General features: G+C 38.1%; 1 protein-coding gene across 2 annotated transcripts in view; it reads left to right on the top strand.

The window, feature by feature from the left end:
• The window catches only part of RAB3C (RAB3C, member RAS oncogene family), a 128,929-nt gene that overhangs the window by 92,084 nt on the left and 11,216 nt on the right, over positions 1 to 25,629 (top strand). For both annotated transcript variants that reach the window (XM_042875414.1, XM_042875413.1), the window contains exon 4: positions 24,242 to 24,366. In XM_042875414.1, the coding sequence (XP_042731348.1) occupies positions 24,242 to 24,366 (125 nt within the window). The remainder of the gene's footprint in view (positions 1 to 24,241; positions 24,367 to 25,629) is intronic.

Here is a 25,629-nt window from a genome sequence, read left to right as displayed (position 1 = left end):
CTCATGCAGAGATTCCAGATTGCTTTATTAGTCTATCAAGATTATTTAGAATTCTGGTGCTACTCTGTGGAGTGCTTGCAAGTTGTTCCCTCCAGTTGGTGTCTTCATATTTGCTCAGAGTCTTCCTTATTCGGTCATCCAAGTCATTAACATGGCATCAGAAAGAAATGCACTGGCAGACTGTATTCATTGTCATCATTCATAACTTAGCTCATCAATCAATCGATCATAACTTATCTCAGTACAGATTTTAATTTGGCTCTTTTTCTCTTCCACATATTTCCTTTGCTGCTGTATAGAAATTTTTTCTTGCATTTTATCCTTACATTCGCTTTCTCAAATGTACCAACCAGAATAGTTGGCCTATCAGTGAAGTCAACTAGATTGGTTTTACATTCTTTTCATTGCCAGAGAGACATCTACTGTGTCTATGTCTTAAGAACTTGTTACACTTTAGAAGCCAGGAAGCTGACCTGGTTTAAAAGATTTGCAGTCACTAGTTTATAATTTCCTAGCACCTGCTTGATGTGCCTTTTGTTTGGTTTCATTTGTGTCACTTTGTTTTTAAACAATTCTTGTCTTTAGCTGCTTTGGACCTACCTGTCACTAACAGCTTAGTGATTATTTCCCGAGTTACTTATGGCACATTTTATCAGTCTATGCTGACTGTTAGTATGTCTAAATTTTCTGAACATTCATTAACATCTTTCTTTCTATTTCGGCATGCGCTTTTCTCCTGCTATTAAACTTTTGTTACAAGTGAAAATTCTAAACACTGAGTAAGGAATCAAGTACAGGATATTGAACACTTGGGCTTTTTCAAGCCATCATGATTCTTTTCACTAGTCAGCAGGTCTATATTTCCCCTGTTCCTTCTAACATACGTACAACTTTTTAAGTACTGCAGTTTCGGTATATCTCCCATAACTATGAGAGATATATGAGTCATAACTGCAAAAATAAAATTTATGCCAAACCAGGATTCAGGTTGGTACTCAGAGCTTTGTTTCAAATTACGTTGTTTCAAATTTGTTTCAAATTAAGCAAATTACCCTTCTGTTTATCGCTTAATGACATGTAATACAGATGGACTAAAGAGGGAAGATTGTTTTGCTTTTTTTTCTGAGTACTTTAAGACAGATACATGTGTCTGAAAGCTTTTTTATTCTCCCAGGTTTATCGCTTGGCCCAGTAAAAGATATAATCTCTTCGGGTAGTCGCCTTGTGTGCAACTAATATTCTGTAGATGCTTTTCTGATACACCTGGCAAGGAATTCCCACTTTGAACGTTCTTTATCTTAGAATTTATTCCCCAAGGGCACAGTAGTATTTCTGATGGAAAATACTAGCTTTTGTAACCATGCTTTGTATGGAACTTCAAAATAGTTATTCTTCTCCATGTGTAGTACTCTACTCTTACCCTTTTGAACATCTCAAGGTTCCTCTCAATTGAATTGCAGCACAGCCCTTTGGTGTATTAGCCACTCCTCCCTATTTTGTATCAACAGGATACATTCTGAGGATGCATTCTATTTCTTTATCTAGGTCATCACTTGAACCAGTAAGCAGAGAGTAACCTCCTCTGCTATTTTGTGTATCAGTATGCATTTTTTAATTATAAGATGACCGTATCTACTGATATTGTTATTTATATTATTAGATATTCTCAACGTAAAAAATATGAATGGGTTAAAAGCTTGTAACAATACTGATTTTTGAATAAGACTACTCACAATGGCCATGCTTTGAACTCAGATTCTTGGCACAAGAATATACGTTTGAGATGGATAGGATAGCAATGCCTTGTCTTGTCTGTTTCACTCACACTTTGCTCACGCTTCTGAGTCCTCTGTTGCTCTGCTTATCTTTTCATCCATTTCTGTTTTAAGGAAGATAATTCAGCCAGTATGACAGAAGTTGTTTACATATCCATTATGACAGATCTGAAGTTGATGCCATACCTCTCTTTATCCTGCTTCACAATTCTACCTCCTCCAGTTTCTCAGTGTAGGAATGTTATAACCTAAACAAAATAATTTTGGAAAGAGACTGCATATGTTACATCAAAATACTGATTTCAAAATATCTCAGTCTTCCCACAGAAGATCTGTTTTATTTATGCATTTGTCTGTTCCCTGGTTCCTTATATAATCAGTGAATCACTTGTGTCAAAACTGGAAAATAGGGTGGAATGAGTAAAATCCTCTGCTTTTATATACAGAACACAAATGAAATTTTCCAAAATTCATATGGAATAGTGCAAGTGTAGCTGTAAAGTAGAGAGACACCACTATATTAATTTTTATGATGGCTTTGGACTGCTTTGAATCAGTTTCAAATCAGAATACTGTAAAATAGGATATGGGTATATTTAAAATTTACAACTTCATTACAAATATAAAAGAAAAGGAAGGAAAACTGGAAAAAGAAAAATCATACTTCATCTATTTACACAGACAATACATCAGAAAAACCGTTTCCCACTATGCCACTTACTTGAGTAAAAATTTCATAAAAATAAGCTGACCCTCCAAAGTCTCTGCAAGGCTGATTTATTCTGTCTCCCTGACTCCCGTAACTCCCTATCATACCAACATGTGTGTCATCTGCATGAGGCACTGACTAACTACATCTCTCTAGATTTTCTGACACAGAAAACTGTTCAAGTTCTTTGTAACATCTTCTGACATCATCAGATATCTGTGCTAAATGTGAATTCAAAGATTTTTTAGAAACTAACCCACAATTCTTTGCAGACTTTTTCCTTCAGTGCTTTTGTTTGCTTGTTGTTGTTGCTGTTTTATTTTATAACTTCTGTCTTGGCTAAGGGACAGTTAAAAGCATCCCTATTAACTACACTTACCAGCAGACCCTGATTGACTCAGTTCCGTATCCAAGCAGACATCACCCATTTGTGTATGGCAATCATTATTGGATTTAATGGTAAAAAATTAGATGTTGAGCATGAAGAATGGAGTTAATTTTATGTAATAGGCTGAGGCCTGGAAAGATTTTTAAGTACTCTTCTTATGATTTTTTTTTTTTTTTTTTTTCAGAAGCTTTTGATTTGTCTTATATTCTTTTCTGGAATAAAGTTATTATGTTTTGGCTTCCATCTGCTACATATTAAATAAAGGTTTTTTATTATTTCTGTCCATGAGTAACAATAAACTGAATGAAGAATTCCAGTTTCTTGCATTCATATACCCCAGACTCATCATAATTCTAGCTTTCATCTATGACACCTGAGATCCCAGGATGAGCTTTCACCCAAGAGCTACGTTGCTATACTGTATTATTTATTCAGTCCACAGACATGGACTGAATAATTTTTAGTACTTTTTTTAAAAAATTTCAAAAATAACTGAATAGTTTTGCAGAATGAATTAGACATGCTTCTGTCACTGAAACTAATTAATTCACTTATCTGAACTGAAAATAAATGTAAATGAATCCATTGTTTGTGTTAGGTTCACAGGGCACTAAATATTCAGAGAAAAAAAATTTTGGTTTTTGTATTATAAAGCACGTTTTTTCTCATGTCCTATTTATATCATGAATTTCTGTGTGCAAGTAATTAGAACTCAGTATTTTCTTCCAAGCAGGCTCCTGCAAACAATTTATATGTTGGAGTTATATGTTTGTTGTGGTGAGGGTCAGGTGAGAGTCTGCTACAGATTTGATGGCAATATGTCTTTAAGAACAATGGAAAAACTACAACTCTTAAGGAACAAGCTTGTTGAGAAATTCATCATTTCTACCCAAAATATATGTTTCTCATAGTGTTATGGGGAAAATAAAAAAGAAGAAAAAGAAAAAAAAAAAAAAAAAAAGAAAATCGCCGCAAGTTCTGTTAGAGCTGGTGAGATCATGACAGCTGACAGTCTGCAAGTTTGGCGTTCTGATCTCATGTCAGTTTCAGCCCTGTGCTAGTTACTCTAGACTTACTTTACAGGCAGTGAATGTACTGGGCAGTTCTATTGATGATTTGCCTCATCCTATAACAGGCATCTGAAATACAATGCTCTCTGAAGTCATCAGAGATTGCACTTATACTGCAGCTATCTCAGGTTAGATATTGTGGAGTCTATTCTACGTACCTAAAGACAAATGGTAAAAGAGAAGAAATAGTGAAAGCTGTTCTTCAGAGAGGATGCAAGGAGTTCTTTCTGCAAAGATTTATTTGGGGAATAGGCTGGTTTTATGAGGTTTGGGAACTATAAGAAAGATGACTATCTCCTAACTAATTTCCATTGTGACCTCAGCCTTTAGTGTGTTTTGGGGATTTAGGAGAACGGCATCAAAGATAGGAGTGTTTCTCCAACAAAAAATTAAAACACAAACAAATTGAAAAAGGACAAGAAGAACGCTGTCTAGAACAACCTTACTTTGTCTAACCACACTGGGCAGGAGGAAGATTTTTAGTATTCTATCATGTTATACCAGACAATATTTTGCTTGATTATTTAACTGTGTGGCACATAGAGCACTAGTTTTCATTAAGTAGCTTGCACTGACACTTGAGGTTTTTCCTAAGCGACTGTGGTTAATTTAGACTTCATTAGAGAAGGTGAGTAGTTCAGATTATCCCTTCCAATTTGCACATTTTAAATTTATCAGCATGAATCTTAACCAGTCATGACTGTCTTTTCATTTTAGCATTTAGATGCTTTTACTTCTTACTACCCCAGCATGGCTCTGTGCTATTTTACCTTGTTTTTCAGAATGTTATTATTTCTACCATTTCATAAAAATTGTGGGCATTGCTACTTTTCCCATTGAATTAAATGTTGATTTTTTCCCGTTTGAGTCCCTTAGCTAGTTCCTTTTCTAAAATGACATTATAATGCTTGTCTTGAACAATAGTTTTCTGCTTGTGCTTACTAGAAAAATAGCTGGGAGCCTTAAATGGTAGTTTCCTTCCTTGCCTATCTGTGACTGCTTTCCTCTATTTCACTGCTCCTATACAAAACTCTGCAGAACAAAACATGTAGCTGCCTATCAACCAGCTCGCAGCTTGGAGCAGTTCATCAGCAGATGAGTGTACAGATTATGGTGATGTGAATATCTGCTGGACTAAAATTCTGGCAGTAAAAGTAGAAAGGACATTGGGAGTTCACGTGACAAAATTCTCTTCTGTGTGGGCTTCTTAACGGGCCAGCAAACAAAACAGTTCTCAACTATGAGTAGAACAACTTCTAAGTTTTATGGAAAACTTCAGAGCACTTGAACTGAGTAAAATGTGTCCTTAATATCTTGGACAAAATAAATGCTATTTTGTTTGACCTTGTAGAATTACACGTAATATCCTTGGAGGTACAGTAAACATCAAGAGATTATATTATATTTTTATTCTGTTACCAAAGCATCAGAATGCTATGAAGTCTGTGTGCAAGAGAGGTGAGGAGAAAAGTGTTCCTCCACAATGCCTATAAACCATCCTGCATCATACTGTCACTGGACCAACAATTACGAGTAGCTTTACATTTAATTGCATTGCTCTTCTAATATCATTCTTGGTATCCTCTTGTCCCATGCAGTTAGCTGACTGTCAGCCTTTAGCACTGCTATTTCTTTGTAATGGAAAAATTGATTCTATTGTTCAGATGTAATACAATGTGACTAATGTATAAATGCATGTTTAGTGTTAACCCGAACTCAGTAAAAACAAGCAGGAGCAGAAGTCCTCATATGTATTAGTCCATAAAATTTTCATGTCTTCCTCCTTCATCTAGTTCTGTTTTTTGGAGCGATACTGTAAATCCACATGCTTCATTCTAACCTGCACTCTGGCTTTAGTTTTGGGGGTTTTCTTTTAGTGTTTGCAACTTTATTGTTGAGTCTGGAGGAGTAGGCAACACTCAGTCACGTTAATCGTGCATGTTAATGTGCATGAATATAAAAATAAAAAATAAAAAGAAAGCAAGAGTAAGCATGAACAAAAGTGTAAAGAATAAAGATACAAACAAACAAAAATACACAGTGCACCAGTATGACAGTGAGAATTAGTGTAATAACTTCACTCACAGCAACCCAGCCAGTTCCTCATTAAATAGACATCACAACACAGGTTGCTTTTTCAGAAGAGATACAAAGGAGGATAATAGCATGCAGCTTTTTTCAAAGATCAGCTTCGGAGAATGTGTGGAGGTTGCTGGTAGAAAAAATTGTGACAGGTTGGCCATGCAATTGGAGCTACCAGTACAGCAGATATGGAGTTTGGTTGCACAATGAAATACTGGAAAGATGAGGTGCTTTGTACAGAAACATTCTAACCAAAAGTAGTAATCTGAGACTTCAGAGAACAAACAGCAACTTTCTCCCATTTGTTTTATTTGGCAGTCAAAGAATGATCCAGTTCAGCTCAAGATCAAATGTGTGGCTATCTGATGTCCAAATCCCATGCACTATCCTAGAGATGTTTGGGAGGCACTCAAAATGAGAGTCTTTCAAGTTTTCTCTCACTGCTTTTAGGACAGCTCAGAAAGAAGAGCAGCATAGAGCTCACATCATTCAGCTAATCTGCGAATTGTCAGCAGAGCATTGCTCTAACCATTTGGTGACTCTTTTAAATGGCAGTCTGCAAAGAAGCTTACAGATCCATGTTGACGTACTTGAACAAAAAGTCTGGTTTAGCAGAACTCAACATTTGAATTCAATGCTCAGGACAGCATAACTTTCAATTTTAAATGTAATTTCCCTGAAAATTATTCTCACAGATTTAAAGTGTCACAGAACAAAATATAGTGAAAAAAAAAAAAAAAAAGAAAAAGAAAAAAAAGGAAAAAGGAAAAGCCGTAACAACAACCCGATAGAATGCTGCAGTTATCTGTCAGTGATTTGTTGTCAGTACTTCAGAGTACAAGTAAAAACGCGTATCTTCCCCTAGTCTTCAGTCAGAGGAGTTAAAATTCAAGTTCTGAAAATCTTTGCTTTTCCTTTCTGCCTTGAAATTGAAGGTGTTGTATCTCCTGCTCTTGACAGTGGGTCCTCAGGGCCACCTGTGCTGCCTCTGTGGATTTGCAGTCAGCTATAAAATACTCCTATAATCGGGATTAAAGCCCAGGTGTCCTGCTGCTTAGAAGCATACACTTAACTGGGCAGGCAACACTTGACTGTTTTACCACCAGTTCTTTAGATTTGAACACGAGGACTGAGATTGCAGCATGCCTCAGCTATAATTTCAGGGACTCCTGTCTGCCTTCCCTTACAAGTATCAGGATAGAGAGGATATCCTCAGCTTCTTTCTCAGACATATAATGAAGAGTCACTTCCTTTCTCCAACCTTCAGCATTTGCACCCACATTAGAAAGTATTATGTATTATTTTTAAAGTGCTGAACAAAGGTGAGAGATAGAAGCACAGAAAGGTATCAATTTTGCATCACCTACTGTTTCTCTGCATGGCGGTTTTACAGCAAAAGTCATTTGTTTGATTGCAGTGTGCGCTTAAAGTGGTTGGCCGGAAAGCTTTGAACTTCACTGAAGTACAAAATGCAAGCTGTTCATTTAATCAGCGCATTTAATTCATCCTGCTTTGCATGCTGCTCCACGCTGTCTTCTTTCCATATAAGGATTCTGTGGTATCTTCCTGCAACACTCCTGCCTTTCTTCTGAATGCAGCCAAAGATGGCTTTGTGCATATTGCTTATGTATGCTATAGGCCCAACTGCTTTTTGATGTGTAACGTAGCAGCTACCTACCTCTCATATATCTCTTCTCCTCAGGTGAGTTGTTTATATTAAAGTTCTTTTCACGCTGATTGAGAGCATGTTCTTAATTTATTCTGCTTTTTAGCATTTGTTTTTGTTCTGCATACATGGGCAGTGAATCAACAAACTGTGTTTTGGTTACATTAAGGATTTATATCACTGATAAGTGTCTTTCGCGTTTAGATACTTCTTTTTGTTTGGTATTGGGTATTCATCAGATTTCTCTTTAGGCAGCCATTGTTTAGAATCAGTGAGTGCTGTTCAAACACATTTAGGAAAATCTTCAAGGCAAAACTGAATAGAGGGAGGAAAGAATTTCAAATTTAGCTACCACTAACAAAAACATAGCATTTTTGTTCTATGTTTTAGTGAAGTTAGAGACATTTGTCTTTTTTTTTTTCTCAGACTTGCTCACTTGCCCCTGCATTATATATAAATAGGTAACATGCAGTTGACAACATATTAATGGTACCTTTTGTGTTGTTTTCTATGGTTTCTCTTTTTTTAATCTGATTTACCTTCTTATGTTAAATTGTTGCACTTGAACCTTCTGAGATTACCTGCCATAAATGTCAGAAGATGTATTTGATTATTACTTAGCATCTGTTCATGCATACCCCACTTTCCTTTACTGGACAGGTTTCAGATAATTCATTATTTCCTTCTCAGCCACATCCTCTTTCCCATTCTAAGTTCCTACCCCAGCAAATGTCCAGAGGACAGAAGTTAGTTTACCAAATGATCGATCCATTCAGCACTGCTGTGAAGAATCAGAAAAGGCAGTATCGATTCAAATCTTGTTCAGATTTTCCTCTGTGCAGCTCTGTGGAAGACTGAAGCTATGAATGCATGCTTGGAAGTCATGGGATTGCTATGGGAAGACCCACTTTTCTAGAAACATTCTTCACACTCTCCAGGAGCTCTGTGGCTCTCTCATAAAAAAGAACAAAAATGCACTGTAATTTTTTCTGCTCTTCCCCCTGAAATCTTCCACATCTATGCATCACTTTACCTTGTATTACTTATGTTCCTTTTTATGGCCCACTTATCTGAGTGTCATTATTTGCATGTGTAACCACAATGAGACTCTACCACTTGCTTGACATATCTTCTTTTCTGTTAATAACTTCTGGATTTGTATTTTCAGTAGTTTTAAATGCCAAAGTGGCTGAAGTTTTATCTTTTTGAGAAAATAATGAATGCTGAAATAATAGATGCTGAGATTCTGCATAGCAAATTAAAGATTCCAAAACAGTGGATGGAGTCCCTCTATTTTGAGAAGTGGTCATTGACTCGGTACAACCAAAAACAATGAAGTAAACATCCTGGACAGCAGGATTTGGAGCTATTTTACCTCTGTCTGTAACCCTTTTGCTATTCTGCAATGCATCCACAGATGTATCCAGCAGTTCCTATGCTCTGCCACAAGTCAGGTCTTGTGATTTTTCTTCATGAGGTTCAGGTAGAAAACATGCCTTTCAGAATCAGCTTCTTAAGAAATGTTTCATCCCAATAAAGCTTACAAAACTGTCTCCTGAGTGTTACAGCTCTGCAGAAATCTTTCACTGTTATGAGATAAATCTATTTGGAGATGCTTGCTAGTTTATATCTGTGAAGTAAAAGTCTATGGGGAACCTTCACCTGATACCATAGACAAATCTTACAGTCTATTAGTGAGTTCTGTAACCTTGGAGACCTTGACAGCATCCAAAGCTTCGGAATAAATTTAGCTGATATATTGCAGAAACCCATATCCAAATTAAATGTGTGCCTTTTAGTCAATGGCAAGAAACAGACACTTTTAGCTCATTAATCATCTCATTCTAAAACAGTTGTCTAGAATAGACCAGATGAATTGCACCCAAAAAGATCTCTGCCAGCCTATCTTTGTCAGAGCTGTGAAGAGTTGTGACTAACTGTCTAGCTCTGCCAAGAGAAATCTGTAATCGAGATGCAGTTATATTGAGAAAAAGTTTTACTTCTTTATTTTGTTTTCCTATCAGACCAGAGTTGGCAGTGCAAGATAGTTTGTTACAGTCCTGAGATTAAATACAGTTTTGTTGACATAGTTAAGTCTGGAAATACTTTCTGTCCAGCTGCTGTTATTGCCAGTACTCCATGCCTTGTAATGTCCTACTGTCTAACTTGTTCATTCACCCTTAATGATTTTCAGTAGTAGAGTTTCACTTCCAGAACAGTGCACAAGAAATAATTTATTCTTCTGTTTTCTCTTGTACATTATTTCAGAAATCTTTCTTCTTGTAGACCTGTACTGCACTGAGGATATAGAACAGTTTCACTGCTGAGCTTCCCATTTTGTCACACCAGCCTTTCTAAACATTCTGTCCTAAGATTTCTGCTTACTAAAGTACCTGTTCGCTGCACGTAGTCATGTCCTTGGAAAGTGGTCTCTACACATGGAAGTCAATGACAATGTGTCCATAAGACAATATTCAACAGTTAGTTTTTGTCACTGGAGAGAAGATATAGCCTTAAAAATGTCTGAAGTGGTTTAAGCAGTGTGTTTCAAAGTGCTCATGGAGGCAGTGTGAGATAAGCTTTAATTTATGACCATTCTACATGATCCCTAGGATCCCTAGGTAATTTAGACTGTATTGTATTGAAATACCCACTGTGTTCAGTTTTCAAAACTTCTGAAAAGTTTTAGATTTTATCTCCAGTGCTTGGCTAAGTATTCGTGCTTGAATATATTGCCAGTAGCTTCCACCATATTCAGGATTTCTTTTATATCTGGCTTCTGAGATTAGGCACAAGCACTATGCTTTTGTATAAGGACTGTGACTGATAACAAAAATTCAAATATACAAAAGCTAAGGACTGAGAATCAAGTGTATACATCTACACAGGCAGTAGCACTACTGACCTTCTGATTGAATACACAAGCCTCTTGTTTGTTTTATTTCTTATATTAGAAACAAAAACTAAAGCCTAATGCTTCCCATCTGGCTGTGTGAGTCAGCAGAAATAAACCTGACATACAAACCTTGCTGGTAGGATGAGTCAACAGGACAATCCTGCCACCCTGTGCCTGGCAAGATATAGACAAATGGTTGCTTTTACTCCCGGAATCCATACAAATTAATTTTGAAAAGCAGTGTACCAAAAGCAAAGCATGGCCATAGTAGTTAAAAACATACCTACAAAGCCTCAAAATAAAAATATCAATTAACCTGTATCAACTAGGAGCTGGATTAAGGCAGCTGCCATTTTGCCAATCCTATTTCAAGTATCTGTATGAAAAGGCCATGCCTAGTCTGACTCAGAATTCAGAGCTCAACCCTTTGTGCTAGCAAGCACAGAGCAACAAGGGGAAACTGCTTCCGGACATTGTGCAAGGAATCTCAGTTTTGCGCCTTCAGGGTTCACTCACAAAGATAGAGTTTTGCTCTACCTTCAAAACAAGATAAGTAACTTTAGAGATAAAATATATGTAGAGTTTATACTACTATACTTTGGTGTAAAATGCAGCATTTTGAAAGTTGTGTATTCCTTATATTTTGGTAGAATAATCCCACCTATTTCATCACCAAGAAGTCTAATGAATTTAGCACATTTAACACAGCCCTGACACATGGCTTGCATGCTGGATGAATCCTTGCTAAGGATAGTCCATGATCTGTCAACAGCAACTCCTGTCACCCTTTGAGCTTTTTCAGTGATTAAAATTAGGCCAGCTTGGTTTTTCTTTTATCCTTTTAATTAAAAAAAAAAAAAAGACAAGAAATTTCAGAACACTGTTTATGTACATTAAGACTTAGTTCTTATGAAAAAGATTATGCCAAACACTGAATGAGAAAAATAGCACCAAAAGATCTAATAAGATCAGATATAGGAGAAAAAATAGAAGAATTCCTATAAACTTAAGAAAAAGAAAGCAAAAATAATAAGGAAATAAAATCAAAAGGAATGAACTTCAGAAGCGAAAGAAACTTGGAAGGCATTCCTGTCAACATAGGCAGAAAGAGATTAAGGGCCACAAATGTGCACCAAATTTCATGAAGAGTACAAAGCATGAGTCAATCCAGATTTTCAAAGACTTGATTAATGGGAAATTTCCTAAAATAGGGAGTCTTGTTAAATATTTCCCATATATTGACAATATAAATCTAAATTTTCTATTTAAAAGATAAAAAGTACAAAGGAAAAATAAATCACTTTCTAAGGCCCTAAATTACAGTTACAGGATTATCAATGGTGTACAAACCAAAAGAACTTCACTGTACCTGAAAAAAAAAAATCTGCCAGCTCCAGAATACCATCACCATGGTCCTGTTTTGTGGGACTGGTGGAAGAATGATAACAGATAAGCCCAAAAGAGCAAGAGATTGCAGGTACTGCTGGATTAGGGCCACCCAAGGTTGTACAGACTGTTGGTGATGCAGTGAGGAGAGAAGTATTAGAGCTAATTGCATTGCACCATGTATAGTCAATGAATATAAAGATGTTATAATTATGAAATATACAAGAGAGTTTAGTGAAACAGATTATAATAATAAAAAGAGAATAGAGAGAAAGAGAGAATAGATATAAAGTTTACCCATATCCCGAGCTTGCTGCAAAACTACAGAGGAGGGGTCTCCAGAAGAGATCCTTCCCCACTGGTAGCCAGCTCTTAAATGGGTCTAGGGGAGCTGGAGCCAGGCTCCACCCCTTCTGGCAGCACAGGTGAATTGCCTTCAGCTCTGCTCTCGTGGCGGACTCATGGCTCGCCTCAGGTGATCAGTCAGAGGTTCAGGCCGTCATTCAGCAGTTCCCATACACACCAGGACTTCTATCTGCTTCTTTACATATATATGTAGGGACACAAAATGGCAAAAGAAATAAATATATTTTAGAGTGACAACAAATCACTCATTTACATATGTAGTGTAATGTACTCCAACAGACACTGTAGTTGGTTTAGTAATGCCTTCAGTATTCCCATATTTTCACAGCCATGTTTTTCAAATATAAAAGTTTGGATCAGATGTATTGATTAGGGTCATTAATCAGAGTTCCAGCGGCAGTTTATGCAATCAGCATAAAGTGGTGATTAACAGGATCACTTGCTTCGAAGCATCTGGAACATGAAACCATGGGGACAGATACGTGAGTGCAGACTGTGTGTTGCCTTTTATTGTTTCCATGGATATTATTTTCCCTATAAATACTTTGTTCCATCCCCTTTCAAACCCTAATCTTTGATCGTGTGCACTGTGCATGAGAAATAGTAGCTTTGAAGGATGACAGCTTAACGGTAGGTTTCTCAGTGGGGAGAAAATTAAAAAGTACAGCCTTTTGTCTGTGGTGAGTTACTAAATCACCTCCCACAGTATGACACAGCTTGCAGCATTATACACGACATAAATACTCTTCATTAACATGTGCCGTTACTGAGTCCCACTGAGAAAAATGTGTCATATTAGTTAGTCTACTCATAAGTAAGCTTTGTTGTAGGAGATGATTTTGTAGTCCTGTAAATAAGAACTAAATATTGAAATCTATATTATTTTGTCATGATACAAAACATAAGAAGTGGGTTGGAAGATTTCTCTGCCCTTAATGCATTAACACAGTCTCCACTCTGTGTAAACATCTGCTTAACTTTTCAAACCAAACAGCGTGCTACTACACATCAAAAAAATGAAGAAATTACACTTGGCTTTCATAGAGAATTAAATATTTTTATTAAATCCGCACACCTTCAGACAAAGTCCATATTGCCCAGGAGCAGCTGGGCATCTGTCTGTCATCTGTCTCCAAGAAAAAAAGGTCTCCAGGGTTTGCAGTGTCTGCCTGATGTAATATATACAGTGAAATACACCATCTAACACTGGCACTGTATGTACAGGAAAACATTTGAGCTGGTGGGCTTTTCTTCTAAAGAAATGGCAATCAGTTACTGGGGATGAAGGATATAGAATAGTACTAACATATAGCTTTTTTTTTTTGCTTTTTTTTTTTTTTAATGTAATAAGTACTGTTGTGCTTCTGGTGTTGGAAAGTACTTTCAAGGTGTGTTTGACAGCTGAGAACAAAGCAGGATGCAGAGATCGTGCCAAGGATGCAAAAAACAAAGGACATCTGCAACCTGGTTCATACAAATTAAGTATTCCCTGAGGGTTTCTAGTCCTTTTAATGGAAATACAAAAAAATTACAATTTGAACCTGAACATCTTTTACCCTTAATATATTCACTTGATATCATTTACTGTTATCTTGTGGATTTGCATTTTAGTGTCAGAAATGAATCTTTTTCTGACCACAGACACTAAGTGCTGTTATTTGTAACAGCGCTGTACATACAAACACAAGAAAACTAATTCATGTATTGTTAAGAGTATTTTTTGTATATTACAATAAAAATGAAATGTAATTTGATAAAGTATTCAGCAAAGGATTCTGGATGGGAAGGCACTTCCATAGGAAAGGTAGTACACAGATAGTAATGGTTGATTAGAAAGAAAGAAAATTTTGATTGATGAGCCCGAGTGACACCTATCTCCCATCTTAGGCACCATACAGAATCATATAGTTATGAATAACATGTCAATTCTTATTGCACTGTGTTAAACACAGACCCAGGGCATTCCCAAGAGTGAATGTAATTGAGTTAGTATACATTTCTTCCACAGAGTGGTAGTAGACTGTCACTAAGATAACTGCATAAGAAAAAATACAGTAAACACACTGAGAATATCAGCTTTTATATCTTTAGATATTCTCTTCTGTCACACTTACTTTCATTGTATTATATAAAATAATAAGTTAGAGATTAGCTTGCTTTTACCCTCCAGAATAATTGGATTTATTTTGATTCTCATTAAAACCTCTCAGAACTGAAAATATGTACATAGTTTTCTAATTGACGTTATGGCCTTAGAAACCTGTAGTGGAGTTTTCTGTTAACTTTCGTCTTTTGTTCACTGTCAAAGCTGAGTTTATTTTGCTTGAAGCAGACCTAGTTCCTACTGGAATACTGCAGACCTGTGATGCTCTGCTCATTTTGATTAGTCTGCTGTCTGAAAATTAACCAGATATTTGTTAGTGTCACACCTGTCACACAGCTTCTGCATCATCAATTTATCTTCCTCCAAGGGAAGGTTAAACGTGTAGCCTTTCTGTGCAAGATGTGCACTGCAAAAGGAAGATAAAACCGCTCAGAAGGAAGTGACGACTTGCTGGTAGTCTTCTGATTTCTTTAAATGTCAGCTTATTTCAGAATCATCATGCATTTTTTTATTCATTTCAATCCAGAAAAAAGATATAATATTATGTAAAAAGTAACCAACACACCAAACACAGTCAGCACTGGCAAATATTCACATACCTAGGTCTTTGGCAAGAGTAAAGGAGTTGGTATATTCCATTTTTGTTATTACATCCACATCTCCTCAGATCTTTTCCCTTCTCTGCTTTGCTGCACTAAGAATGGAAGGATTTTATCCCATTTTTTTCCCCCTTTTTTTGTCCCTTCATCCATGTTTAATACTTCTGTGTTGCTGAGACATCTTTGCCACTATTGTAAGTTAATAAGCACTTGCAGTTAGCAGGTGCTGGTACTATCAATGAAATTAAACATCTCAAATTGAGAATGCATGTCATGTACTCTAATTAAAAGTGGAGATGATAAGAAACCTACTAGTTCTAAATCATCTGTTCAAAGGGCATACTTCTCCACAATTACTTTATACAATCACAGGTTCACCTCGGTTGTCTATATTGATAATTATTTCTTTTATTGATTGCTTTTTTTTTTGTTTTCGTTAGTTGCTTCAGTAATTATTAAGCAGTTCATAAAGGCAAGAGGTAATAGAATTTTCATTACTCATAATCATTGAGCGTTTATGGCCTTCAGCTGTATTATGACAGAATGATGACATGAATAGCAGTAGTTTAAAAGCTGCAAACACCCAAAATTTCTCTGTGAGTACCTGAAGGAGGAAAGATCCCGTGCTGTTTCTCAAAGTAGTTCTGGTTCCTGGGACTGCGTGTTCTCCCAGATACTCATAGTTATTCTAAGATCTGACATTAGGATCTCCTTTTTTTTTTTTTTTTTTTTTTTTTTATTATTACATTACTAATATTACAATAATGACCGCATTGAGTCTGTTATTCAAGTAAGCACTCCAAAGCCTGAGGCTACTTCAAAACTTTTCTGTCTTCTTTTTTTTTCCAAAATGGCAATCAGAAAATTGAGCTGGGGTTTTTGGCTGGGAGTTTTATAAATTTTGGATAGCTCATCTCCTGCTAACAGTGGGTTATTCTGGGGAACAGATGGAAGGCCTGAGGCTGCCTCTCTCTCTGCTTTCCCTGCAGCAGGGTCTGAGTGCCAAGTGCAGAGCAGCTGGTACAGAGCCAGCTTCCAAATGGCCACCAGGACCACACAGCCCTTTAATGCACTGTGCAGAATCATTCTATACAATTCCCATCTCCTTCATATCCTAAAGGTGAGTGGAATAGAGAGCAGATGGGACAGGTTCATGACAAAAGGGTATTTTAAGGGACATAACCTTTCAGGTTTTCTAAGTGGGTTTAGGAGACAAAAAGGAGGGCGCAAGTAAGAACATATGATACAAGAACATAGAACATATGATGCCTACTGAATTATAGACACTTGCTAGCATGAAGAAGACCTCAGACCCGCCTCATAGGAAAGCCTGACTGAACTGAGAGAGTGCCAGACAGCAGGAGCAGGACAGGGCTCCTGAGGTGACTCCATCCCCTGGAAAGCTGGGAGTGGCAGAGCTTCCTGTTAGCATCAGTGTTTCCCACAGGACAGAAAGGGGACTGGGAGAAGAGAGGGAAGATGCCAGCATTGCCCCAGCGACAGCAGAAAATGCAGATGAGCCAGCTTTCCTGCTCAGAGATGGCTGGGCATTCAACTTAACTTCCTGCAGAGAAAGAGGGAACTCTCTTTTATTTGCGGCATTATATAAAGCTATGTGTTTTTCTACACAGCTCCAAACTTACAGCAGATTTTCTGACACTCCACCTCACCAAACACTGAAAGAAACTGAGAAAGTTTTAGAACAGACAGCCTGGACTACACCCCAGGGCCCATCGCTACCCTGCAGCCCCTGATAGTTCTGCTAATGGACTTTGGAATCATCACACTGGAGACTGGGATGAAAGAACTTAGAATCAGCCAGTTAAATCAACCTAACAGACACTTCAAAAATTAAAAGCGTTTTGGTAGGAGTTTTGTTTATTTGGATGTAGGGTGGCTTTTTTCTTTTATTTCCCCCCCCCCCCCCTTTTTTTTTTTTTTTTTCTTTTCACCTAAACAGGATAATGCACTTCATTTAATTGTACACACTTTCTGAAACCATAACATCAGGAGTACAACATGTTCCCTCAACTTGCTGGAATAAACATTATACATGGTCCTCCTGGAACCTTTTCATTAGGGTGATTCTCTGCTGTCATTGCACATGGCTTACTACACAGTTCATCTAAAAAGCCCATAGAAATTAGCTCCTGTAGAGAATGCACGAGTCCTTGGAGGGCTCTGGATTCAAACAGTAGTATGCATATTAAAGTTGGCTCTAAAAATTCATGTTACTGAGAGAAATATTTGCTATATGCCCATACTTTTATCTACTAGTTTGTTTGCCATCCTTGCTGTCTGTGGGTAAGAATGTATTAGAAACTATTCTGAGTTAAAGTTTGTTCTGTTCATATGATAGTTAACAAAAAGTGATCATCTGGAGATACATTAGAGTGAATCATGATGTCAATCAGTATGCCAATCAGTGGAAAGAACCTGAAATATATCACGTGCAGTAAGATGCAGGTTTAATTTCTGTAGCAGCTTCTGCATGGTACAGTGAAGTGTTACCCAGCTGAGCTGAGTCTGGTCTGTTAGGGGAACATGAATCACGCTGGATGTGACAGCCCTAGGGAAGAGAAGCTGCTGCTTCTCTGTGCTCCAGCTCCAACCATTAGTGAGGCTGAAGGAACATTTCCAGCATGCACATGTTCACACAGCACGTGTGCATCCCATATAGGATCGCAGAATCATAGAATGGTTTGGGTTGGAAGGGACATTTAATGTCATCCAATTCCAACCCCCCTGCTATAGACGAGGTTGCTCAAAGCCCCATCCAGCCTGGCCTTGAACAGCTCCAGGGAGAGGGCATTCACAGCCTCACATGGGGAACCTGTTCCAGTGTCTTACCACTCTCACAGTGAAGAATTTCTTCCTAGTATCTAATTTAAATCTACCCTCTCCCAGTTTAAAGCTGTTTTCCCTCGTCCTGTTGCTACATGCCCTTATAAAAAGTCCCTCCCCATCTTTCCTATAGGCCCCCTTCTAGTAGTGGCAGGCTGCTATAAGGTTCCTCCAGTGCCTTCTCCAGACTGAAGAGCCCTAGCTGTTTCAGCCTCTCCCCGTAGGCTGGTGCTCCAGTCCTCCGATCATCTTCATGGCCCTCCTCTGGACCCACTCTAACAGATCAACGTCCTTCTTGTGTTGGGGACCTCAGTACTGAATACAGTACTCCATGTGGGGTCTCATGAGAGCATACTAGACAGGCAGAATCGACTCCCTCAGCATTCTTGTCATGATTCTCTTGGTGCAACCCAGGGTACAGTTGGCCTTCTGGACTGCAAGCACACATTGTTGAGTCATTGAGTCATTGTTGACTCATGTTGAGTCTTTCATAACCTCCAAATTCTTCTTCTCAGGGCTGTTCTCAAGCCCTTCTCCACCCAGCCTGTATCTGTGCTTGGGATTGTCCCAACCCAAATGCAGGGCCTTGCAGTTGGCCTTGTTGAACTTCATGAAATATGATGGATAGCAGCATGGTAACTTTGCCAGTTCCCTCAGAACCCATGGATAGATCTCATTGGGTCCTTTAGGCTTGTTCACCTTCAGGTTCTTTAGATGGTCTCAAACCTTATCTTCACTTATAGCAGGTACATTTTCCATCTCCCAGTTCTTACATTTTCTTTCTACAACTTGGACAGTGTGGCTAGAGCCCTTGCCAGTGAAGACTGAAGCAAAGAAGTCGTTGAGCACCTCAGCTTTTTCTGTATCCCTCATGAGCAGGTCTCTAGTTTCTTTCCAGAAAGAGCTGATATCTTCCCTGGCTTTCCTTTTAACACTGATCTAAGAATTTCTTCTTGTTCTTTTTTATGTCTCTGGCTAGACTAAATTCTATCTGGGTTTTAGCTTTCCTAACCTAATACATATAACAGCATATAAAAATAAGTATTTAACATATATATAACATGTATAACTTTGTATTTACATATACATACATACGTATATGTGTGTAAGTTGCTTCAAAAGTAATGCTTCCTACTTATTTCTTTGGAAAGCACAACAGATACAGTGAGAACAATAACACTATTTAATAGAACAAATTCTCAGCACAAAACAGTTTTTCAACATAGTCACCACTGTTAGCTACATTTTTTTACCAGTGTGAACAAGAACCTGCATGCTGCGTTCATTAAAATCTGCACTGATGGAGGTGACCCACTGTCACCACTGCTGAAACGCACCACCCACCACCTCATTGTGCTCACATCCACTCTTTGGTCTCCAGAAACATTAAGCAAGCATTGAAATGTCAGTGGGTGCTGTTTTTTCTGCATGGAGGATTTCAGTGACACACCTTTGCTTCATGAACACCTCCATGTTCAACACCGTTCCATCAGACTGTCCCTCTGCTGCCATCTGTCACACAGCAACAAAATGTACTGGAATATTAGCAGGAAGGTTCACCTGCTATTGCTGTATCATCAACTGTGTCTGATGTCAAGGGCCATCTTCATCAAATTTCAGAGCAGCCTTCGTACATGGCTGGTAACGCAGATCATAGACAACACACAGAGCACTCCCATGGCAGAGCAGGATGGAGGTTCACTAGCAACGGAATGTATATGTATATGTAAATGTATACATATATATATGCATGTGCGTGATGTGGATCCCTGTCAGCTCAGAACAGTCACAAACTGCCTGACAGCTACTCCTGGGCATGCTCTTCCCAGCTGCTGGCACCTGGAGGAACCTGTGATGCCCCAGCCCCATTTTAGCAGGTACAAACCATTTCTACAGAGACAGGCACATAGATGGCCAGGACTTTTCTGGCTATCCATAGTGAAATTCCCCTTGGAGATACTCCTTGCTCCCAGACTACCTAACCTATTTGCCAGTTGGCCTTGCTCGAACTTCACCAGTGCATTCTCTGCACCTCTTCCTCCACATCCTATCACATGTCCAGCATTCCTACTGAGTCCAAAAGCATCGGCCCATAGGGATTAGTTTCAGACCAGGATAGTAGGGCTGAGGTACTTCTGAGAGAGGCCAGGAGCTAGTGTCTCTTCTTCTGAATCCTTAGTTTGTGTTCCTGCCTGTCTGTGCTCCTCTGTGCTTGTGTAGGTACATGTCTGACGGGCCAATGGCTCCTGGGATAGGCCTGTGAGTAGCCAGGGCCAGGATATTCTTTGGGCTCTTCAGTCTTCCATTGCTTCCTTGTGCTACTTCGTGAATATGTAGATGAGTTTTTATCACATAACTTAACACTAACAAATGAGCCTGTACAACAGTAACTTCACAGTGGTGATGCTCTGTGCTAGTGACCTTGCCTTGCAGCACTGCAGCCACACATCTGACTGGAGTGTTTGTGAACCACACTCCATCACGCTGTGTAAATACACTCAGCATGCTCCCTGCACACACACACACACACCACAGGTGCCCGGACAATCATTTGAAGTTCTTGCATTTTCAGAGGTTTCAAAGGTTAGTCTCCTCCTTTATTTTTCTGAAACGTTTGTTCTTTTGTTGTTGTTTTCAGTATCCCTACTAGGAACGAGTTCTTCATTGAACTGATTATTTTGCAGAGCTCAAGCAGAGTCTAACCTGAGAATAGGCACGTGCCTTTGAGCTCAAACCTGTCATACAGCATGCTGCAATTTAGATCTTTTACAGACTGTTTCACTATGCTTGGTAATAGCTATAAATGACAGTCGGGATGGGCTTTTTTGCCAGACTTGGAGGAGGTTGTGCTTGACAATAGTGTCTTGAGTCTTTATAATTGTGTCACCATTTTAAGAATTGTAATACTCACTTTGAAACCTGTATGCTCATTAAAAATGAGGTAACAGTAGATAAATGGCTTTGCCTAGGCAACACTGCTTTTATTCTCTCCAGTAAATGACAGAAGTGGCAGCAATACAAAATCCTGTTGAACACTATTCATCAAATAAGCAATATTGGGAATATTTCTGGAAGAAAAATATCTTTTTTTCTTTCTGAACTAGTGAGAATTACAAGGCATTTCCTAGAAGCGGAAATAGGATTTTCATATAAGCAGTGAGCACTGTTTAACACTTCCTTTTCTTCAGGCTTTGTTTTAAACAAAGTGTGATTGAAAAACTGTCTTTTGAGCATTTTCTTCAGACAGGATTTCAGTCCATCAAACAAAGCAAAAAGCGTCCATCTTATCTTTGATAATCTTCTGTCATGGTAGTCCAAGATGCCTTTTGAGATTTATTGATGTAACTTTACATTATTTTGAACAATTAAAGCAAAATACAGTGCTGTTTTAGGATGAAAACAAAGCTTTGCTTTACTTAGCATTCAGCAAGTACTTATTTTGATAAAGATTATGGCAGAATAGTACAAGGAGAAAAAGTCTTATGTTGATCACTGAAAGTAATGGATCATTGAATTCTTGCATTAATCTGTCCCTCCGGTGTCTATACTTTATAAAAATTCAGGTATGTTGCAGATTGTCTGCATACCATACAACTAGAATGTGAAAGATTTACAGGGTAAATTACTGTTGACATGCACCAGGGCAGTGAGACTGAGCAAGAATTTTTGTATTCAGCTAGCTGCATACATCAGCTTTGCCTTTTCATATCTTAAATCTTCCTGAGGCTAGAGTTCTTTACAAGGACAATGTTTTGTGTTTTGGATTAATCAGAAGCCTCAGTCATTTGAAAGGATATATACGTAAGGAACAGCAGAGCCTCTTTTGTAAATGACCTCTGTGTTGGCTTTTGTGGAGAATTGTGGGCAAAAAAAATCCACAGAAGCCATTAGTGGGAATGTATGTCGAAAAGAAAACGTAACAGTGATAAGCCTATTATACTCTTTGAATCCATGCTCCTGCTGATGTGGGATTGAGTGGGGATATATTTGTCTGATTTTCGCAGTCAGATGTATCTTTGCACTACGGAGTCCTTTGCACAACATGAGCCCTTGGAATCATTATCAAAGACAAGATCTCTTTTCCTGTTGCTTAAAAAAAACCCCGCAACTAGATGAGATGTTAGAAAACCAGATAGATATGTCTGAGAATAAAATAAATGGCCTTGGTAATGAGAAGCATTTGAATGCACAGGTCCATAATTCACAGAATGAAAAATCACAGCTGGCTTTAGTAAAATGAGGTGTTTTATATTCTGGAGAAGGTTAAGTAGAATGGAAGTCTGCAAAACAAGGTTAAATGAATTCTCTTTGCATTCATGTGAAAATATTCTCCAAGACATAATTCTTCATTCATCAGTTTATGATATTTCACATTTGCAGATGTGGTGGTTTTCTCAGTGATGGCCACTAAGCTGCTCTCTCACTCTCCCTTCTCAGAAGAGAGAGAGAAAATATGAAAATATTACATAATATGCAATTGATTCTTACTGTGAAATTTAATACTTTTACAGTATATTTTGCTTTTGAAACAACTTCAATTTTCTGCAAAGTTGCTATGGTGACAAATGTAATTCTAGTTAAAATATAATAAAAATCCTCTTTTCCTTAACCACAAATTTCTGAAGAGCTCAGCATGGTTTCATAAGTGCATTTTTATCAAAATGAACGCATGGTGCCCTTTCTTCTGAGCAATTCTATCCATAGCAAAAGTGTAAATGGAAGTCTGACCTCTGTTTTGTCACAGAAGCTTAAGATGTCTTACTCAAATTATTACAATTTTTTAACAGAGTTAAAATACCATGTTGTGCATTTTTTTTAATGAAAGCTCTGGGCAGACCCAAGGGAACAATGTACAGCAAAAAGAAATGGAGCAGGGTTTGCTTCATCCTTTTCTGGTCATTCTGGTGAAGTAGAACAACACTGAAGTCAGTGTGACCCTTCCATTTCAAGCTGCTCTTCCCTGCACAGCAGGCCCATCGCACATGGCTGGAGGCAGTTGCAGCAGGCTGCTTCAATTCATGCCAGCAGGCCATCGATGTTGGGCATCAGTACAAAGACAGCCTGAGGCAACTTTTGCCTACGTCCATGCCTTTTGACTCGTGATAAGCACAGACAGATGGGAAGATATGATCTATATCTCTCTTTAACTGTAAGTGAGTGTTGGACCAAATTGTGGTCCTTTCTTGTGTATGAATCACTCTGCCATGACAGGGTCTCACTTTACAGAGGAAAAAGTTGCATTATGAGAAGGGGACTGTAGCAAACCAGCATGTACAAATTCCATCTTCCAAAATGTTTAGATGGCAGATTTTTTATGCAGTTTTCCTAAGCACATTGTATTGTCCAGGAGATAGAGATGCTCTTCATTTCTTTCTCCTTTGATCCTACAGGGGGAGAAGAATATTAACACCCTACCAAGAACTTGAGACAGAATGTAAAGCCAGGTGTAGCCAACTCCAAGACAAAGTGTAAGCACTTAGAGCAATCTTATTGCTCCCTGTGCTGTGTTCAGGGGCAAGTATTATGTGATGCCAGCAGCATCACTCCCAACTGAGCCTGGAGTCTTGGAATGAATCTTTCCTTCCTACAGAGCAGGTCTGAGTATCAGCAGAGCAGCTGAGACGTGCTACAAGCATGCTCCTATGCTGCCCTTTAGCTGCATCCCATTCATATTGTAGAAGAGAGCTTCATAGGATGTGCTGTTTCACCTTCAGCACTTAAGGTCATCATAGGGTTTCAATGCCTGGGATACCTCTGTTCAGCTGTAGTCAAGATTGGATCTTGGATAATTTAATGGAAGGTAAGTTAAACTTCAATCTCAGCCCCTGACTATGGATTAATGTACAACAGAAATGCTGCTGTCCTGCTGGAAAATCAAAGAGCTGCTGTGGGACATGCTGGAGAGAAACAGCAGAAGGAAGACATAAGGTCCTTGAAGTTTTGCTGATAAATTTAGATCTTAATTTTAAAAACTGAAAGATAAAATATGAATAAGCTGCTGATTTTGTTTCAAGGCTCTGCTTTTAGATGATAAGGTTTGCATTAAAATGCGAAAATACTTCTTTTAATTGCGTGGGATGAAGTGACACAGCTTCTTTCTAAAAATATAGGAAGAATGTTGATGACAGGAGAAAATACTGAAAGACTGACTTGTTTTAACATCAAAAGTTAAAGCTATAATTCCTGAAAGATAATCCTTCGTTTATTTGAGATTCAGAATTAAACAGAATCATGTTACCTTAGATGTCAAAATCAGTATTTTGTTTGTTTTCCTGGTTACAGTTCTCTATGAAATTCATTTAAGGGTAATTTGCTTTGCTTTGACTTATCTTTTTCTCTCTTGTCTTTCTTTTCAGGTCCACTCAAATCAAAACATACTCTTGGGATAATGCCCAGGTTATTTTGGTGGGTAACAAATGTGACATGGAGGATGAGCGGGTAATCTTCACTGAGAGAGGAAAACATTTAGCAGAGCAACTTGGTAAGGAAAAAAAAATGACAGAAGCTTTATGACTGCTTGTAAGAATGTTTGGAGTAATCTCATTAATTGCTATTGTGCTTGTAATGAAGTGTTTACAAAACACTCACTGTACAGAAATACTGCTATACAGCACCTCCTTTTTGTTTCTGCAGACTGAGGTCTAGGTTGTCTGTGATATCACTAAAACATTAATAACATTAGAATATATGTGTCTGGGCATGACCTTATGCAGAACTGTGACGTGTCATCTAAAAGCAGCCATAAGATCAGTGCTGGCTCAGAGGCTGACTTAGATTTAAGACATCTGATAAAACATTACTATGCTGCTCCTTAGATAGGACTAAAGTTATCAATTTTGTGATAAAATTATGTATGTGTCTGTATTATATAATATAATATGTCCGGGTAGTTATAGCCATAGGCAGATATATTTTAGTGAAGGGAGATGTAAAACAAAAAAAATATGGGGAGGATAGGCTATGGAAATATTTTACTCTAAATATCAAATAGACCTCCTGAGAAGATAAACGTGGATTGTGGTTTTCACAGCCAATAGTCCCAAACAGAAAGACTTTAATCACCAACTCCCAGTGCAGAACAGGTAGTTCACACAGGTAAATAAGATGACCCTCTGCTTCACAAAGTCTCTTTCTAGGAGGATGTCCCCACAAAAAATTGCAGAACATCTCTGTTCTGTCTGGTCCTGCTCAGCAGTGACACTTTTTCATAATGGCAAGTGTTTTGAGGCTGAGACTGGCCACACTGTGACGGAAAGGTTCCTAAAGCATACTATCCAGCCTGCTTTTTCTCCCAGTCTGAATCTCTCTGGAGAGCATGCACAGCAGTTTGGCAAATCAGACCTTGCCAGTACTGGAGATTAATTTCTGCGCTGTACCAGGCATGAGATTGTTAATATATTTAGATCTGACTGTGGGAAATGAACAGTCTGGCTTCTTCTGGGCAGTGCATGTAACTGATCTCCTATTCACTATTGTATACTATAAATCCTAGAATTGTTTATCCCACCAAATAACTTCATCAGGATGGCTAGTCTTCATATCATTTCTAATTCATTAAGCATTACATGTGTGTACGCCTCATAGGTGTCAATAAAAAAAATTACCAGGAATTAAATAGTCCTTGAAAAGTGACAGAAACAATTTAGCAACACGTTATATCCAGAAAAAATGCCAACATTTTTGAAGAACTGAGATTTTAATACTGTGTGCAATAAAAACAAAATGGTTGCCATAGCATGCTACC

This window comes from Lagopus leucura, unplaced genomic scaffold (genome assembly GCF_019238085.1).
Source record: "Lagopus leucura isolate 7727_CA_CO unplaced genomic scaffold, USGS_WTPT01 Super-Scaffold_100014, whole genome shotgun sequence".
Classification (NCBI taxonomy): Eukaryota; Metazoa; Chordata; class Aves; order Galliformes; family Phasianidae; genus Lagopus; species Lagopus leucura.
This window is presented reverse-complemented; position numbering and strand designations above follow the sequence as displayed.